The 17,446-nt window shown below is 56.6% G+C and overlaps 1 protein-coding gene across 1 annotated transcript; it reads right to left on the reverse strand.

Annotated features, from left to right (window-relative positions):
* Positions 1 to 90: 90 nt before the first annotated feature.
* On the reverse strand, positions 91 to 13,103 carry Fzr1 (fizzy and cell division cycle 20 related 1). The gene is made up of 14 exons (XM_041669014.1): positions 12,837 to 13,103; positions 4,345 to 4,459; positions 4,111 to 4,236; positions 3,955 to 4,018; positions 3,725 to 3,852; positions 3,481 to 3,563; positions 3,208 to 3,391; positions 2,832 to 2,897; positions 2,249 to 2,351; positions 1,986 to 2,170; positions 1,597 to 1,830; positions 1,317 to 1,421; positions 841 to 933; positions 91 to 757 (listed from the first exon to the last, which is right to left on the reverse strand). Exons 2-14 carry the CDS (start codon positions 4,411 to 4,413, stop codon positions 716 to 718), a joined length of 1,482 nt encoding a protein of 493 aa, XP_041524948.1. The 5' UTR covers positions 4,414 to 4,459; positions 12,837 to 13,103; the 3' UTR covers positions 91 to 715.
* Between the last annotated feature and the right edge of the window lie 4,343 nt (positions 13,104 to 17,446).

Genomic DNA, 17,446 nt, shown 5'->3' on the forward strand with positions numbered 1-17,446 from the left:
AGACCCCACAGTGACCTGTGTCCTAATGCCAGGTGGCTTCTCCGGCCTGAGTGTTAGAACAAGGCAACAAAACACACAACAGACTCCAAGGCGTCACAAATACATATATACACGTGCACACACCACGGCCACCACACTGGGGAGGAGCAGCAAAGATGGGGGTCTGAGGTCAGGGAGGCCTGAGAAGCTTCCAGAAGGCCAAGAGGAAGTGGACATGGCAGACAAGGCAGCTGGCTGGGGAGGGGCGAGGTGACGCACGCAGACAGAGTGGCAGCACGATCAGGGTGTCAGGGCGAGAGGCGCAGGCCCCGCCGGCACCTCCCAGGACGTTCTGGCTGGGGTGGCTGCAGAGGGGCATATCAGCTCTGGTCCACAGGTCCAGGTGACACTGGGTTTGGGGCTCTGATGGGGTCTCGGGCCTCCTGCTCAGCTGTGTCCAATATGGCTCGGGCAATGGTGACAGGGAGGTCAAAAGTGTCCATCTGAGAGCGCTGACGGCCAGCAGGAAGGGGATGCAGCCGGTGGATGAGGGTCCCCGTGTCCCTGTCCCAGACACTGGCTCCACAGCTCACAACGAGGCATTTAATGAGACTCTGGGGTCTCCGGCCCAGCTCCCGCCCATCAGATGCCTCCTGGGGACTGCAGGGACAGCAGGGCCCATGCATGCTGGCTGCTCTATCTCTGCCCCAAGGGGCTGCACTTCCCGCCTGCGGGTCTATCGGATCCGGGTGAAGAGGTTGAGCACAGACACGGATTCCTGAGAACAGGGAACAAGAGTGACCGTGTGCCCTGAGAACCCAAGGGGTGTGACCATGTGAGGGCACCACGCACCCTCCTTACCTTTGTAGAGCGTGTTTTGCTGAAAACGTTCCAGAACCGCAGTGTCTCGTCTCCGGCCCCAGTGACAATGGCCTCCCCGTCAGGGGACATGGCCTATAGAGGGGACAAAAGGGACCTGGTTGTTTTCAGCTGCAGCAGGCAGGTTCTGAGACCCAGGCAGAAGCCAGGTAGGTGCCAGGGGACACACCCCGGGTTGAGGGTGCAGGACACAAAGGTCTCTGCAGCGGTGGGTCTGAGTCCTGGGTTCCCAAGCTGGGTCTACCAGGCAGCCGGGACACTGGCACTTTTGTTGGACAGAGGCCACGTGGTGTGCGAGGCCTGGTGGGGGGGGGGATCCTCCACTTCCCACATCCCGGGGTAGGGGGACACTGTTTAGGAGCGTACAGCAGGAAGGCTGGGGCGGTGCTCAGCCAGCCAGGGACAAGTCCACCACGTGGGGCCCCAGGGGGCTGACAGCAACAATGGCCGACACTCACCAAGTAGAGGACACGATAAGAGTGGCCAGTGAGCTTAGCCACCTGTGTAAGGGACGGGTACTTCCACACGAGGATCTGGTTCTGTGAGTAGCCATGTGTGCTCACCTAGGACAGAGACCAGGTGTGAGGGCTGCAGAGGGCTTGGAGGGCGCCTTTGGCTTCCCTCAGGGGGGCATGGAGTCTAGACCGGCTAAGGCCAGCATCAGTCTACATTGCACACAGGTGGCGGGGTCTCAGCCCCCATGCTTCCTGCCTCCCACGGGCCCACGTGGGCACTCACCAGCTCGTTGGCATGTTTGGACCAGGCCAGGTTGCACACTTGTGAGCCAGTGTCAATGCACTGCAGGGGCTGGCCTGTCAGCGTGTTCCAGAAGCGGATGCAGCGGTCAGCTGTGCCACCCCCAGATGCTAGCAGTCCGTGCTGGTGTGGGGACCAAGCGATGGCCTTCACGGCTGCCAGGTGCTCTGTGTACTGCTGCACAGGGCTCACGGTTGAGTGGTTCCACACGAGCAGCTGCGGGCAGGCCGAGGCTGTGACGGGCCCACCCAGAAACACACACCCAGGGCAGGCACCTGCCCAGGCCAAGTCTGGGGTCATAAGCTCTATGTTCTAAGATGACCCCAGGGCCGTGCCCTCCCGGGGCGGGGCAGGAGTGACAGCAGCCGTACCTTGTTGTCGTTGCCCCCTGAGGCGAGCAGCTGGTGATCTGTGGACCACTTGAGGCCACACACCTCCTGCCGGTGGCCCTGTAGCCGCCGCTCTGACTGCAGGGGTGGTGTGCGGATGTCGCGTTGCAGGATCATGCGGTCACGGCTACCCGATGACAGCTGGTCTGCGTTCCAGGCCAGCGCCCCTGCAGGGTGACAGCGGGTCAGCCCGGGCCTGGGCAGGGCCGGGGCCAAGGGTGCCGCTGGGCTGGCCAGGTCCTCACCAACGCGTGCAGTGTGGCCCTCCAGCACCGACAGCTTCTTGCCAGCGGCCGCATCCCAGATCTGCACGAAGCCCTTGTGTGTGCCCACTGCAACCAGGTTTCCCTAGAGGACAGGAGTGGCCAGGTGGCCATCAGCTGGATATGGGGACAAGAAGTTTACCCATCTCGTGCCCAGAGAGGCGGGACGGTCTCTGTAGCCCATTTTTTGTTCTGAGTTTTAAAACAAGGCTCACTCTATGATCCAGACTAGCAGAACGCACACTCAGGGCAATCCTCCAGCCTTGGGAGCCACCACACCCAGCTACCTGGACATACTGCTTTGCTTAAACTGTCTGCGGGGCTTTCTTAGCAACATCACCGTTCGGCCACCACTGTGCCAGCCTTGTGCGGGGGACACCGCCCACCCCTGCACCCCAGGCTGCAGTGAGCAGCAGCAGCACAGTCTCAGAGATGGCCAAGGCTCGTGCACAGGGAAGAAGCCTCCAGCTCAGTGGCCTTACTCAAAGATCAAAGGGTCAGGTGGGTTCCACCCTTCCTCCTTTAGGGGTAACAGGTGACCGCGGGGCTCCCCTTCCTCACTCACCCGCTCAGACCAGCCCACAGAAGTCACTGAGTCTCCTTCCACAGAGAGGTCACAGAGCCGGGTCACCTGTGGGCAGGAGGTCAGAGTGAGGACAGATGCTCTGGCCTCAGACCTGCGTTCCCCAGCTAGTGCCCATGGGGTGGAATGCACAGAGATGGCACCAGAGTCCAGCAAAGGAGACCAGAGTCCCAGCGTCCACAGTGGTCCCTGGGGACCACTCACGTCTCCTCAGGGAGAAGCGGGTGTGTGTTTGTGTAGGGGGGAGCATCGAAGGAATAGGCACACTCTGTGCACACTACTCCCCCCTTCTGTCCCCTCCCGTGGGCTGCACCGCCTGTGGTCAGTCAAACCCAAATGGAGGGTGCTTGGTGCACACCTGGCTAGTGCACGCGCTCCACAGGTACACGCAGGTGCCCAACCCCACACTGAGCACGTTGAGGGAGGACCAGTCCACCAGGTTGAGGTAGAAGTCGTCCTGAAGCTCGGGCGCATCCAGCACCTTGAAAGGAATCTTGGAGATCTTGCGCGTGGGCTTCCGTGGCGACCGCAGCAGCTTCTGACTGCGGGGACAGCAGGAGGCCGCTTGCTGCTGTCCCAGACCCTTGTCCCTCTTACCACCCAGACACTCAGGGACCCAGGCCTGGCTCACCTCTTGTTACTAACAGGGGACAAGGAGTATGGAGACACGTCATTGCCATCGTCAGGACTCGAGCGCTTGCTGCTGAGGGAATACTGGGGGCAGGGACACCGTGCGGAGTGGCTGTTGTGGCCTCGGGGCTTGGGAACCCCCAAGCACCCAAAGCCGACAAAGAATGGGCTGGATGCGGCAGACAGAGCAGCCCCCCCCCCCCCCAGCCCTCTCCCTCACGGGGCCCTGGCTGCTGCTGGCTCACCGTGAAGAGGCCCTTGTGCTCGGGCGTGGATGGCTGCAGCCTCCGATCCTCCGTCTGCGGGTCCTGCACCTTCTCAATGCCGGCGCCCAGCAGCTCGTTCTTCAGCAGAGCGGAGTAGGCCAGGCCGTCTGCAGGGGCAGGGCGGAAGGTTGTTGGGTGTGCTCTGGGCGGGGCCTATGGCGGGAGGGGTGGGCGGGGCCTATGGCCGAGTGGGCGAGGCCGACCGTCACCTTTGCCGTTGTCTGAGGTGGCATCCTTGGCCTTCCGGTTCTGGCTTGGGGACTTCTCGTTTTCCTATGGGAGAGCAGCCCGTGAGGGAACACCGCAATGGGGGCTGTGCCCACCTCGGGGTGACTGGCCCGCTCTCTGCTAGGTCTAGCCCTCACATTGATCCTGTGGAAGTTCACACTCCAGTTGGCCCCTGCGCGCGAGGGGATGAAGCGGTCACCATGCTTGCTGGGCGAGGACACTGGGGAGTTGGCTGGTGTCAGGGTTCTCCGCATCTCTGAGACCTGGGAAAGAGGTGGGGGGCTCAACTGCGGCGACCCCCAGAGAAGGTCCCTTGGCCGGGGTCTGCAGGTGACACCCTGGGGGCTCGATGGGTGCAGCCCATCACTCACACATGGCACTGTGTTCTCATTCTGGATGATGATCTGCCGCAGGAGCCTGCGTTCATAGTCCTGATCCATGGCGGGCGGGCAGGCGGGCGGGGCGGGGCCCGCAGCTGAGGGCAGCCTGCAGGGCAGACACAAGGTAAGAGCCCCGTGGAACACAACAAGCGGGAAGACAGACTGGGCTGCTACGTAATTCTTTATTACAATTATTATTATGAGACTGGATTTCTCTGTTTGTTTCCTTGGTTTGTTTTTTGTTGTTTTTTGAGACAGGGTTTCTCTGTAGCTTTGGAAACTTGCTCTTGTAGACCAGGCTGGCCTCGAACTCTGCCTCCCGATGCTGGGTTAAAGGTATGCACCAACACTGCTGTAAATCTTATTTTTGACACAAGATCTCATGTAGCCCAGGCTTGCCCCCAACCTTCTACGTAGCAAAGGATAACCTTGAATCTTAATGTCCTGCCTCAAATGTGTGTCACCATGCCTAAGGAGTATATCCCAGGAGTCAAGAACACTGCACCCGAGCCTGGGAAGCAGGATCCACCCTGGTCCTGACATTCCAGCAGTCCCAGACTGGCCCTGATGTACCTGAGTGTGTGCCTGTGTGATGAGCCTCAGTCCCTGGAGGGACCAGTGCTAATAGGGAGGTGGGGCCAGTGTCAAGCCAAGTGTGGGGGGGACTGGGGACACTAGCCTCCATCAGCAATTGGAGCAACTATGACCCATCACCCTTGATGTCCACTCAGACAGCTTACAACTGAGGTGGGAGGGATGTGGTCAGCCAGGGCAGAGCCCTCAGGCTGTGAGGCTATTGCTTGCTAACAGAGGACCAGGCCCTTGGTCTATGCACTATATGGATTTTATACTTCATAGCGGAGACACAAAAAGGCAAAGGTCCCTATAGCCTGGAGGACAAGTTCATGTCAACAGTACCCAGTGCAGAGCTGCAGGGCTGTCAACTTTCCCATGACCTCCTACCCCAGGCCCTAGACACCATAGCATGACTTATGCATGTACACGTACACCATCCCCACCACTGGGCCCCTCTGGCCTGAGCCCGGAGCCTCCCATTTCACCCAACGTTAAACACACGGAATACAGAGAAACACAAAAGGCAGAAGCAAAACACTGGCTCTGCATCCTTCCCCAGAACTTTCCATTTCCCACACCGAAGCTTGGTCCTCAGTCAGCACCAACTCCCAGCAGTCCTGAAGCCTGGCACTTTCTCAGGCCTTAGTCCCTTAAACAGTTGAAGGGACTGTGTGACCTGAGACAGACAACCATGGGCAGAAGCCTGCCCAGCTGCAGGTCCATCCACGCACGGGAACATTACTCAGTCATGAACAGGAAGGCACTAAAGCGACTTTGAGGAGGTACCCCGAGACCGGGCTGCCGCCCGCTGCTCTAGCCACCCAGCATGGGAGACAGGCTGGTCTGGAGCACACAATCCTCTTGCCTTGGCTCCCGGGGCTAGGATGCTTGAAGGATCAGGAGTTCAACTCCATTGTTAGATATATGCTGAAGGGCAGCCTACTCACGTGACCCAGGCCTGGAAGACACAAAGCGAGGGCAGGGAAAGGCTCGGAAGCCTTTCAAATGTGTCACCTCACCACTGTAGGTGAGAGGCTGACATGGGTGGGACGGGGTGGTGCATGGGGCTGAGGGGTGCAGGAGTGGGAGCCTAGTGCAGATGAAGCACTGTCACCGACTGCCTGCTGGCTCGGCTGCTGTCTGGCCTGGTGGGGCAGACCCACCCCTTTGCCTGGTTCTCTGAGAGAAAGGCTGGGCCTTCTCTTGCTCCCTGGTCCTCAGAAGCCCAGGTGGCCCCAGTCCTTGCATACAAACTTGATCCAGCAGCCACGTGGCCTAGGCCTAAGGCTCATGAATTCCCCTCAGGTGGCAGGGTCCTGCTCCAAGCCTGGCCCACTCCACCCAAGCCCAGCCTGGCCCAGCTAACTCTTGGGAGCTCTGGGTCCTGTGCCTTCCTGCTGAGAGTCAGTCTCCCCCAGGGGCCTGATCCTGGCTGTATCCCAGGATGCTGTGAGCGGGGGGTTTCTTGCAGTTTGGTGACTACTGGGACCAAGAGCACACAAAAGTGAACAGAGCCGGGTGTGATGGAGCCCTGTGCCAGGCCCTGCCAATGCCACCAAGAGCCAGGGTGTCACCAGTCGCCCACCCTCGGTGCACACTTGTCCTCTTGCTTGGCACTGTGCACAGGAAGGCCCTTGGGCTCCTGTCACCAGGAAGGTCCCCCAAGGACGGAAGTGCAGCTCATCTGACCCTTAATTGCCAGCAAGTCACACCCTCTAGGGGCTACAAATCCTGAAAAACTGGTCCTCATGGCTGGTGTGTCAAGGATCCCAAGAAGAGCCCCCACCTGCAGTCAAGTTGTGGGGACACACCATGCTGCACTGTGGCCAGGGGGGCTTGCTGGGCCCTGCAGGATGCTGAGCCCCATTACACACACACACACACACACACACACACACACACACACACACACACGCATGTTCCTGGAATCAGGAACATTCCACACTCCCCGTTAAGGCAACAGGAGCTGCTCAAGGCACCACAGCACAGAGCAGGCGGAGATGGAGGCTGGCAGCCAGCTGCACCCAAGGCCCTGGCACAGGAAAACACCAGGCCTCTTTGCCCCACTCTTCCCTCTGTCCCAACTGGTGGCAGCCATGTGGTCAGGACTGTCCCCTGCCCTGGAAACACACATGGGGACAGGCCGAGCGCAGAGCTGCGGTCAGCTCCTGCAGCAGTGCCCACCAGGGGCACTGGACACAGGGACCCTCAGATCAGATGTCCCACAGAGCTCATATGCTGACGAGCATGTGCTCCCAAGATACCTTTAAGGGCAGAGGCAGGGACTTCCCAATGACACAGGCTAGCAAGCAGGCCTGTTGTCCAGGAATGGGGTCCCCACTCCACTTTGCTATCCCCTGTATTACCACAAATTCCCCGAGACACAGCTCTGGCCGAGCCTCCAGAAGACCCTACCCCCAGCAACCTTTCAGAAGGCTGCACGGGAGAGCACGGGCTCTTCCTGTGTGCATGTGTGAGGAACACCTGCGGACCTGGGACGGCACAAAGGGTCTGAGAACTGTCAGCAGTAAACGGTGGCCGGTGTGACAGACAGAAGCAGGCACATGGCAGGGCCCAGACAGTGGCCTTCCAGTCAGGAGAAACAAGCAGAGCAGGAGGTGACAGCTCCCATCAGTCTGGGACCCCAGGGGTACTGCAGCTGTCCTAGACACCTGGGGTTTGAGCAAACTGCCTCGCCCAGCATGGGCCCAGAGTGAGAAGACCTTCAGTACACGTTCACCCCCGCCCACTCGCTCATCCAGCAGTGGGTCACTCTCAGCCTCCCTGTGCCAGCTGGGCAGACCGGGTGCCATCACTGTCCTTCAGAGCTGACCCAGCCTGTGGGAGAGACCCCTGCACTGTACCACGCGTGGGTCTCCATATGACGGTGTGGTGTGGCTGCCTGTGTGTGAACGCTCTGCAGACCAAGGGCCCAGGGTCCTCATGGGAGGGAGGCCCGCAGTGCTGAGGCTGACTTCAGCCTCCACCCACCCCACACCTGCAGCTCTCCCTGTCATGGCTACCTTAGGGGTGGAGTACAGAGTTCCAGAGGCCCTGGGTTACAGGATCTCTTAGCAAGGTGGGCTGCTTCCCCAGGACAAGCAACGCAGCACCAAGCTCTCCCCCTGCCACCGTGCATGCCCTCCTCGCAGCTGCACTAGGGACAGGAGAGGACAAAATGGCAGTTCTGAGGAGCAGACAGTCAAAGCGTGTGCACCCCATCCCCAGCAGAGATGACACAGGCTGTGGTAGGAAGCTTTCAGAACAGACCTTTGGGTCAGAGGCTGGGGTGATCCCTTTCGGGAACGGGGTGGACTTTAGGGTGACGGAAAGCTCTAGAATACATACAGGCGATGGCCACACCACAACTATCTATTTTAATAAAATGTAAAATGTGAGGCTATTATCTGCATAAACAGATTAAAAAAAAATGGAAAAAAATAATTAAAACCAACTTTTCAAGCCAGGCAGTGGTGGCCTTTAACCCCAGCACTCGAGGCCAGCCTGGTCTACAGAGTGAGTTCCAGGACAGCCTGGACTACATAGAGACCCTGTCCTAAAAAACAAAACAAAAGCAACAAACTTTTTTAAAGCAAAGGCTGGTGAAGACAGTGGGAATTCCCGATGGGGACGGGGACATTGGCTCATCCTCAAACCTCTTTGGGGTCAGACATGCTGGTGCACACCCGCCATCCTGGTACTTCGGCTGGCTGAGGCAGGAGGATTGCTGCATGTGTGAGGCCTCCTGAGCAAGAGACTACAGTGAAAATAAACTCCAGAAAGGGGCTGGCCAGAGCACTCAGCAGAAGGCTGGAGAGCCGCACACCCAAGCTGCAGCATGGGACCACATGGTGGACAGAGGAACTCACCCCTGCATGGTGCCCTCTGACCTACAGACACACACACGTACGCACATCCACCTAACACACACATGCACACAGACACACACATGTAGGCACACAGAGATACACAGACACATGAGTACACACACACAGAGATACACAGACACACGAGTACACACACACAGACACACGAGTACACACACACAGATGCACAGACACACGAGTACACACACACAGAGATACACAGACACACGAGTACACACACACAGAGATACAGACACACGAGTACACACACAGACACACAGACACACAGACACACGAGTACACACACACAGATACACAGACACACGAGTACACACACAGAGACACACAGACACACGAGTACACACACAGATACACAGACACACGAATACACACACAGACACACGAGTACACACACACAGACACACAGACACACAGACACACGAGTACACACACAGACACACAGACACACGAGTACACACACAGAGATACACAGACACACGAGTACACACACAGATACACAGACACACGAGTACACACACACAGATACACAGACACACGAGTACACACACAGACACACGAGTACACACACAGACACACAGACACACGAGTACACACACAGATACACAGACATATGAGTACACACACACAGACACACAGACACACGAGTACACACACACAGACACACGAGTACACACACACACAGACACACAGACACACGAGTACACACACAGACACACAGACACACGAGTACACACACACAGATACACAGACACACGAGTACACACACACAGAGATACACAGACACACGAGTACACACACAGACACATGAGTACACACACAGACACACGAGTACACACACACAGACACACGAGTACACACACAGAGACACATAGACACACGAGTACACAGAGACACACACATGTAGGCACACATTCGGAGATACAGACACACAAAGACAGACACATGAGTACACACATACACAGAGATGCACACACAGAAAGACAGATACACAGACACATGAAGACATGTGGGGTGCAGACATGGCTCACAGCTCTTGGGGGTGGGGCCACCTGCTGCACCTGACAGCCAACAGGACGGAAGCAAGGGCAAGTGCCAAGTAGGAGGCCAAGGCAGGGGAATGCTGTCCTGGGTCTGTGCTGTGGGGAAGGAACCCGCCACAAGGAAGAAGCAGAGGTTCTGGACACCCAGCTTTAGTGTGGCCTCCTGCTGGACATGTGTCCCCAACTTACATCCTCAGGGCCACTGTACACAGACCTCGAACTCACGACCCTCCAGCCTCAGGTTCCCAAGACCTGTGTCCTCCCGCCCACACTCACGGGGCTCTTCAGACTTCTAAGGACAGCCCAGGTCCTTCCAAGCCCCTGGTCCCAGCTATTGTGGCAGCTGAGACAGGAGGATGGCCAGCCAGTACCAGGCCAGCTGAGACAACCTACTGAGATCCTGTCTCAAAACAAAAATGCATGGCTGTGGGGGTGGCACGCCTGAGGACCCAGCTCAGACCCCAGGCCCACACACGCATGTCAACCAAGGCAGGAGGATGGCTGAAGCTTACTGGCTGTCCAGGCTGTAAGGGAGACAGTGACAGGGTGGGGCACGTGACATCCTCTTCTGCTTGTGTGTACCTGCACAAACATACATGTACACCATATGCACATGTACACACCAAAAAAATGTTTAAATGGGGCTACAGAGATGGCTCAATGGTAAAGACCACATGCAAGGAGTCCAGGTTTAGTTGCCAGCACCCACGTGAGTACCCGTAACTCCAGTACTAGGATATGGCACCCCCTTGGACATCCATGAGCACTGCCTGCACACGGTATGCATACAGACAAGCACACACGCACACATACACATGCACGCACGCACACACACACACACACACACACAAACTAAACACAGTTTAGGGCTGGAGAGATGGTTAAGAGCACCTGGGTTCAGTTCCCAGCACCCACAATTGTCTGTAACTCCAGTTCCAGGGGATCTGACACCCTCTTCTGATCTCTGTCAGGCACAAATATACATATACCCAAACATACATACAGGAAAAATATCCATACAGATAAAATCAAAATAAAAACAAAAAAAATCCATACACGCATTTTTTAAAAAAAAGGCTGGGGGGCTGGAGAGATGGCTCAGTGGTTAAGAGCATTTCCTGCTCTCCCAAAGGTCCTGAGTTCAATTCCCAGCAACCACATGGTGGCTCACAGCCATCTGTAATGAGGTCTGGTGCCCTCTTCGGGCCTGCAGACATACACACAGACAGAATATTGTATACATAATAAATAAATAAACAAAAATTAAAAAAAAAAGGCTGGGGGCTGTAGGCACCGTGGTCAGGGTGGAGCCTCTGTCTAAAATCTGAGTGAGGGGCTGGGGCGTGGCTGAGGCGAGCTATTGTACAGCATGTGCAAAGGCCCTGGGCCCACGTCCAGCGCCAGGAAATGAAACACGCCAGGACTCCTGCAGTGCAGAGCTAGCTCCCGACCCTCTAGGACGAGAAAGCAGAGCGCTAGTATTGGCAAAGAGAATACACCCTTGATACAAGCCACAAGACCTGATGATCCACAAGACATTGGGCTAAATTCCTCAAGTACCAAGCCCACCCTGAAGACATCCTTAGAGGAACCCCACTAATATTTACAGCACCTGCTGGGTGTGGTGGCGCACACCTTTAATCCTAGCACTCAGGAGACAAAGGCAGACAGGTCTCTGAGTCTGAGGCCAGCCTGGTCTACAGAGTGAGTTCCAGGACAGCCAGGGCTACACAGAGAAATTCTGTCTCAAGCAACCAACCAACAAACCAAACAAACAAAATATTTCTAACACCTGCCATTCCAGCCCCACGAGAGCTGGAGCCACCAAACCCCCGTCTCTCCATGCCTGACCTCAGAGCTCAGAGCCAGCTGCGTGGTCTGTCCTGGGTGATTGCTCACTGGGCACCCATGTTCATTCAGACTGCTGGGAGGAGCTGGGACTGGGGTTCAGCAGCCAGGGGAATGAACGGGGTAGGAGACCTGCTTCTCACCTGCTCTGGACTAGGGGGTGAATACGGGGAGCATGGAAGGAAAGATTACCTTCTACAGGGACTGGCGTCAGGCTTAGACAGGAGATGGGTGGGCAAAGGTGATTTGAGGGGACAGTGGCTTTGATTCAGGGATAGAAGACTGAGGGACACAGGGAGGAGGTTCAGACCTGAGAGGGCGTGTGGTCGGCTTGGGGACACACAGACTGCCTCGCGCTTCGGGTCAAGTCTCCCACTGGGTGACCCCTCACCTGCAGAAGGCTGTACCTGAGACTCCTGGGCTCTGACTGTGGATTTACGAGACTGACTCAGATCTGGAAGTTCAGTTTGGGTGTAGGAAGTGTCTGGGGCAGGGGGATTTGGATTTGGGAGTCAACAGGGTACAGGGGAGTGGTTGTAGCTGTAGAGTTCTGAGTGTGCAGCATGGAGGACAATGCCCTAAATTTGGGGTAATATAGCTCAAAAGGGTAAGAGAGCTGTAGTGGGCAGGGCGAGGTCACCGAGGACAGATGGCTCCGGGATGAAGGCCTTCATCTGGGAGCAGGAAGAGGGTGACCCGAGTTTGCGAGTGCACGGAGGTGGAGGTTGGGGTGACACCGGGACTGACCTAGGGTCTAGAGTAACAACATGTGGAATGCTCTGGATTTGGACAGTGCCGGGCTCAGAGGCGGGCTCTGGGGAAGAAGGGCTATGATGGACAGGGCGAGGTCAAGGCGAGGTCGCCGAGTGCAGGCGACTCGGGGCTGGGGTGACGCAGGGGCTGACCTAGGAGCAGGGTGCGTTTGCATTCCGGGGTGCGGGAAAGCAGCACGGGTGGTGCCCTGCATCCGGGGGAGCAGGGCTCGGAGCGGGGCTGGGGATGCTGAGCTCTGACAGACGCGGCGAGCTGGCGGGGTGGAGGCCAGAAGCGAAGGTCGCTGCGACGTGGGGGAGCCCCGGAGAAGGAAGGGGTCGGCCTGGGGGGCGGGTCCCCCAGTCACCTGTGTCCTCACCTGCCTCGCTCCCGTCGCCGGCCGGTTCCCGTCGGTTCCCGCCGGTTCCTGCCGGGCCCAGGAACACGCCGCGCCCGCTCGAGGCCCCTCCGCTGCGCCAGGCCCCGCCGCCGCAGCTCACGGGAATCCCCCGGCCTCCGCGGTCGCTAATATGGCGGCACTCAGCGGCAACCCGGCTACCTCCCTCCGTCTGTCCCGCAGGCCGCGCGCGCGCCCGCGACCGGCCCCGCCGCCGAGCGCATCCCCGCGCCCAGGCCACGCCCCCACACGCAGGCGCACCGGGACACGCCCCCTCTGCCTCCTCTCCCAAAGCCACCTGGGCTTTCCCGAGGAGCCACGCCCATAGCCACGCCCATCGCCCATCGCACCCTCCAATGCCCTGCGCCCTCAGCTGAAACCGCGCCCCTTCAAGCATCTAACACCCCTCCGGGGCCACGCCCCCCGAACCGCCACCACGCTGCGTCTGGAAGCTACGCCCCCTGGGCACGCTCACTCCGTGCCGGGCCTGCGCCCACCGCGTACAACTACGCCTGCGCGCTGCAGCGCGGGGCAGCTCGGGAGTTTGGGACGTCCTTCAGGATTCAAATCAATACAGGAAGCCGGGCGGCACGCGTTGCCCGGGGCAACCGCGGTCGGAAGTGCGGTCCAGGAAGACTGGAGACGGGTGCGGAATGGGGAAAACAACGCGGATGACTCGGCGCTGAGGAAGGTGTGGCTCCTGTTTGAGGAAAAAGTGGGGACGCGTCACCCCGAAACTTTGGTTCTCTCCGCGGACGGCGCGCGGACGCTGCTGTGCACGCACTAGGCATTTGTGTATTGTTTTAATCTTTCGAGAGTTTTCACTCTCTGGCCAGGCTGGCCTCAAACTGGAAACAATCCACCAGCCTCAGCTTCCGAAGTGCTAGGATTACCTGAAAGTGAGAACACCCACCCCGGCCTCTAAAGGATTTTATTATGCGCCTTAAACGAGTACTCCCAGAAGCCACAATGATGACAGCTCGCAACAAAGCTCAATAAGGTCCCGCTACGCCGGGCGGTGGTGGTGGTGGTGGTGGTGATGGTGGCGCACGCCTTTAATCCCAGCACTCGGGAGGCAGAAGCAGGCGGATCTCTGTGAGTTCGAGGCCAGCCTGGTCTACAAGAGCTAGTTCCAGGACAGGAACCAAAAAGCTACGGAGAAACCCTGTCTCGAAAAATCAAAAAAAAAAAAAAAAGAAGGTCCCGCTTCAAAAAAAAAAACATAGGTAGGGGCCAGCGAGATCAAGACAAACCCTGTCTCGAAAAACCAAAAAAAAAAAAGGAAAATTTTCTAAAGACATATACACACACACACACACACACACACACACACACACATATATATATATATATATATATATATATATGGCAAAGGATGAGCTGGGGGGGGGGGTGAGTTCCGTGGGCAAAGGGGGAAAGGTTTGCGCAAAGGCTTGGGGTGCTCGGCACACACTGCGGTCACGGTTTCAGATTCCGGTGCCTCACCCCTGTTCCAAAACAAGGCAAATCATGCTGCAAGGCTTTGGGAAAAGATGGGTCATTCTTGCTGCGCACGTCGTGAAATCCGCAGCCCACATAGGAGAGGGGCTGGCAGCAGAACACCGAACAGCCAAGCCACAGGGCCAGGCCAGCAGAGGCGCAGTCACCCACCCACAGCCTCCTACCGCAGACATGGGTGCCCCCTTTCATTCACAACCTAGTGTCCACTCGCGGAGGGGGGAGCTTCAGGCCCCATTCATGCCGTGGAACACCACATGGCCCTGAAAAACGACAGAGCTCTGATAGCTTCTCAGACAGAGGGACCCCAAAGGACACTGTCCAGCAGCAGGGCCAGACACAAAGGACCACACAATTTGGGCTTCATGACAGGAAATGTCCAGAGTTGGGAAGTGGATTCGTGGTGCCAGGGGCTGGAAGATCAGGTGGGAAGTCAGCAAGTGATGAAGGAGCCGGTAAAGGTGCCTGGTGCCGCACCTGTGATGCTGAGACTGGTCCCCAGATGCGCCTGAAGAAGAGAATGGGCTCCTCATCAGCTGAACCCCACGGGAGGGCACTAACTCACACAGGAGCATTTAGAGATCTCACATGTGGAATAAATAACAACCACAACGGAAATACAGCTCGGTGGATGTGTTTGCCAACACGAACGAGGTCCTATGCACAGAACCCACCAAAAAATAAAATGCACGGTGGAGCATGCCTGTCCTCCCGGGGCTGGGGGAGAAGAGGCAGGAGGATCAGGAGTTCAAGGTGGGGGCTGCAAAAAAAAGGGGGGGCTCAGTGGTTTTAGCGCACTTGGCTACCCCTGCAGAGGACCAGGTTTGCTTCAAACTGCCTGTGATGATTCCAGTTCTGGAGACCTGACGCCCCCGTCCCGTCTCTGCTGCCATGAGTTGCACATAAACTCATGTGGACACATACATACACACAAAATAAGGAACTCTTTAAAAGAAAATAACAAAACAAAAAAAATCTATACATTTTTGGGGGGGGGGTTTCTATTTCTTTTTCTTTTTTTCAAGAAAGGGTTTCTTTGTAGCTTTGTAGCCTGTCCTGGAACTCACTCTGTAGACCAGGCTGGCCTCGAGCTCACAGAAATCTGCCTGCCTTTGCCTCCCGAGTGCTGGGATTAAAGGCCTGCGACACCACTGTCCAGCATATTTTGTTTTTTCAAGATAGTTGAAAAATATTTTTATGATGTATTGAAGTTTGCTAATCTATACCTTTGTTGTCTTATTTTTTGAATTTATTTTTTATCTTTGTGTGCATTGGTGTTATGCCTGTACGTGTGTCTGTATGAAAGTGTTGGATCCTGAAATCACAGACAGTTGCGAGCTTCCACGTGGATGCTGGGAAACAAACCCAGTTTCTCTGGAAGAGCAACCAGTGCTCTTAAACACTGAGCTATCTCTCCAGCCCTAAATTTTATTATTAATATTGTTATTAAATAATTTTTGCTTGTTTGTTTTTCCAGACAGGGTTTCTCTGTGTAGCCCTGGCTGTCTTAGAACTCACTCTGTAGACCAGACTGGCATTGAACTCACAGAGATCCGCCTGCCTCTGCCTCCCGAGTGCTGGGATAAAAGGCGTGCGCCACCACCACCCAGATTAAATGATTTATTTTTGTTTTATGTGCATTGGTGTTTTGCCTGCATGTGTGTCTGTGTGTGAGTGTCAGATCTAGGAGTTTACAGACAGTTGTGGGTGCTGGGAATTGAACCCCGGGTCCTCTAGAAGAGCAGTCAGTGCTCTAAACCACTGGGTCATTCATTACTCCAGCTCCCTAAATTAAGATTGATTAAATCAGTACGCTGGACCGAGGACCCTATCAGAAAAGCCTGGTCACCGAGTCTGGACAAGACAGAGCCAAATGTGGTAACAGAAGCCAGTACCTCCTAGGGGTGCACAGAAGGTGCCACCACACAGTGGCACTCAGAGCACCATATAGGACCTCACTCTGGGTCTGGGCACCTAGAGCCTGGGTGGGAAGACAGGTGACAGTAAATTCACAGCCTCCCTGGGGTTCAGAGGGGCACATCCCCGTCTCCACCTGGCTCTGTTGTCAAAAAATAAAGTTGAAAAAAATCAAAATTAGGAGGTGTGGGAGTATCTCAGCGGTAATGTGTCTGCCCGGCCAGCATGAGGACAGGAGTTCAGATTAGGAGGTGTGGGAGATATCTCAGCGGTAACGTGTTTGCCAGGCCAGCATGAGGACAGGAGTTCAGATTCCTGTCAAGGGCCCAGAGATGACTCAGCAGACAAAGGTGCATGGGGAGCCTGATTCTTGGCACGCACGGTAGAAGAGGCCAGCTCCTCAGGTTGTCCTCTGACCACAGGGACATCTGTGCTCCACTCATAAATGTAACAAGATAAATAAAACAGTGCCCCCACCAAACCAGACAGTGACACAGGCTTCTGATCTCTCAGCCAGGACACTGAGGCAGGAGGATCCAAAACAAAAAACAAAAAACAAAATTTACTTTTTTTTTTTTTTTAATGTTTTGAGACAGGGTTTCTCTGTGCAGCTTTGGTTTGGAACCTATTCTGGCCCTAGCTCTGTAGACCATGCTGGCCTCAGACTCAGAGATCTTCCTGCCTCTGCCTCATAAGTGCTGGGGTTAAAGACTGTGCCACCACCGCCTGGCAAAAACCCACTCTTTATAGAGACAGGAGTGTTGAGGCCACAAGCTAATGGCTGCTAGCTGACCAACAGCTGTGAAGCAGAAAACGCCTCGGGAGGAAGGCAGGCCTGCAGCCACAGGGATGCTGGACTCAGGGTGGAGAAGCTGCAGAAGGGAAGTCATGGCTGCTGGGCGCTGTGTAGCTTTTCCCGGTATCAGTTCCTCCCAGCGCAGCCTGGGCAGCATGCCAATCAGTGACCAGAGCACCAGCCTCCTTCAGAAGCCATATCTGCTTCCTGCACCCCTGCGCCCGCAGCTTCCCCTCTGCTGTTCTGAGGTCCAGATCACACCTGGCATCACCCCACCCTGTGCCCTGCTGCAGCCCCCCCCCCCCCCCCCCCCCCCCCCCCCCCCCCCCCCCCGCTCAGCCCAGCCCTTCCAGAAGCTTCATGTAAACATGAGTTGAGCTGT

The sequence above is a fragment of the Microtus oregoni genome, unplaced genomic scaffold (assembly GCF_018167655.1).
Source record: "Microtus oregoni isolate MIOR12 unplaced genomic scaffold, Mior012 000019F_ref0000042, whole genome shotgun sequence".
In the NCBI taxonomy this organism is placed as follows: domain Eukaryota; kingdom Metazoa; phylum Chordata; class Mammalia; order Rodentia; family Cricetidae; genus Microtus; species Microtus oregoni.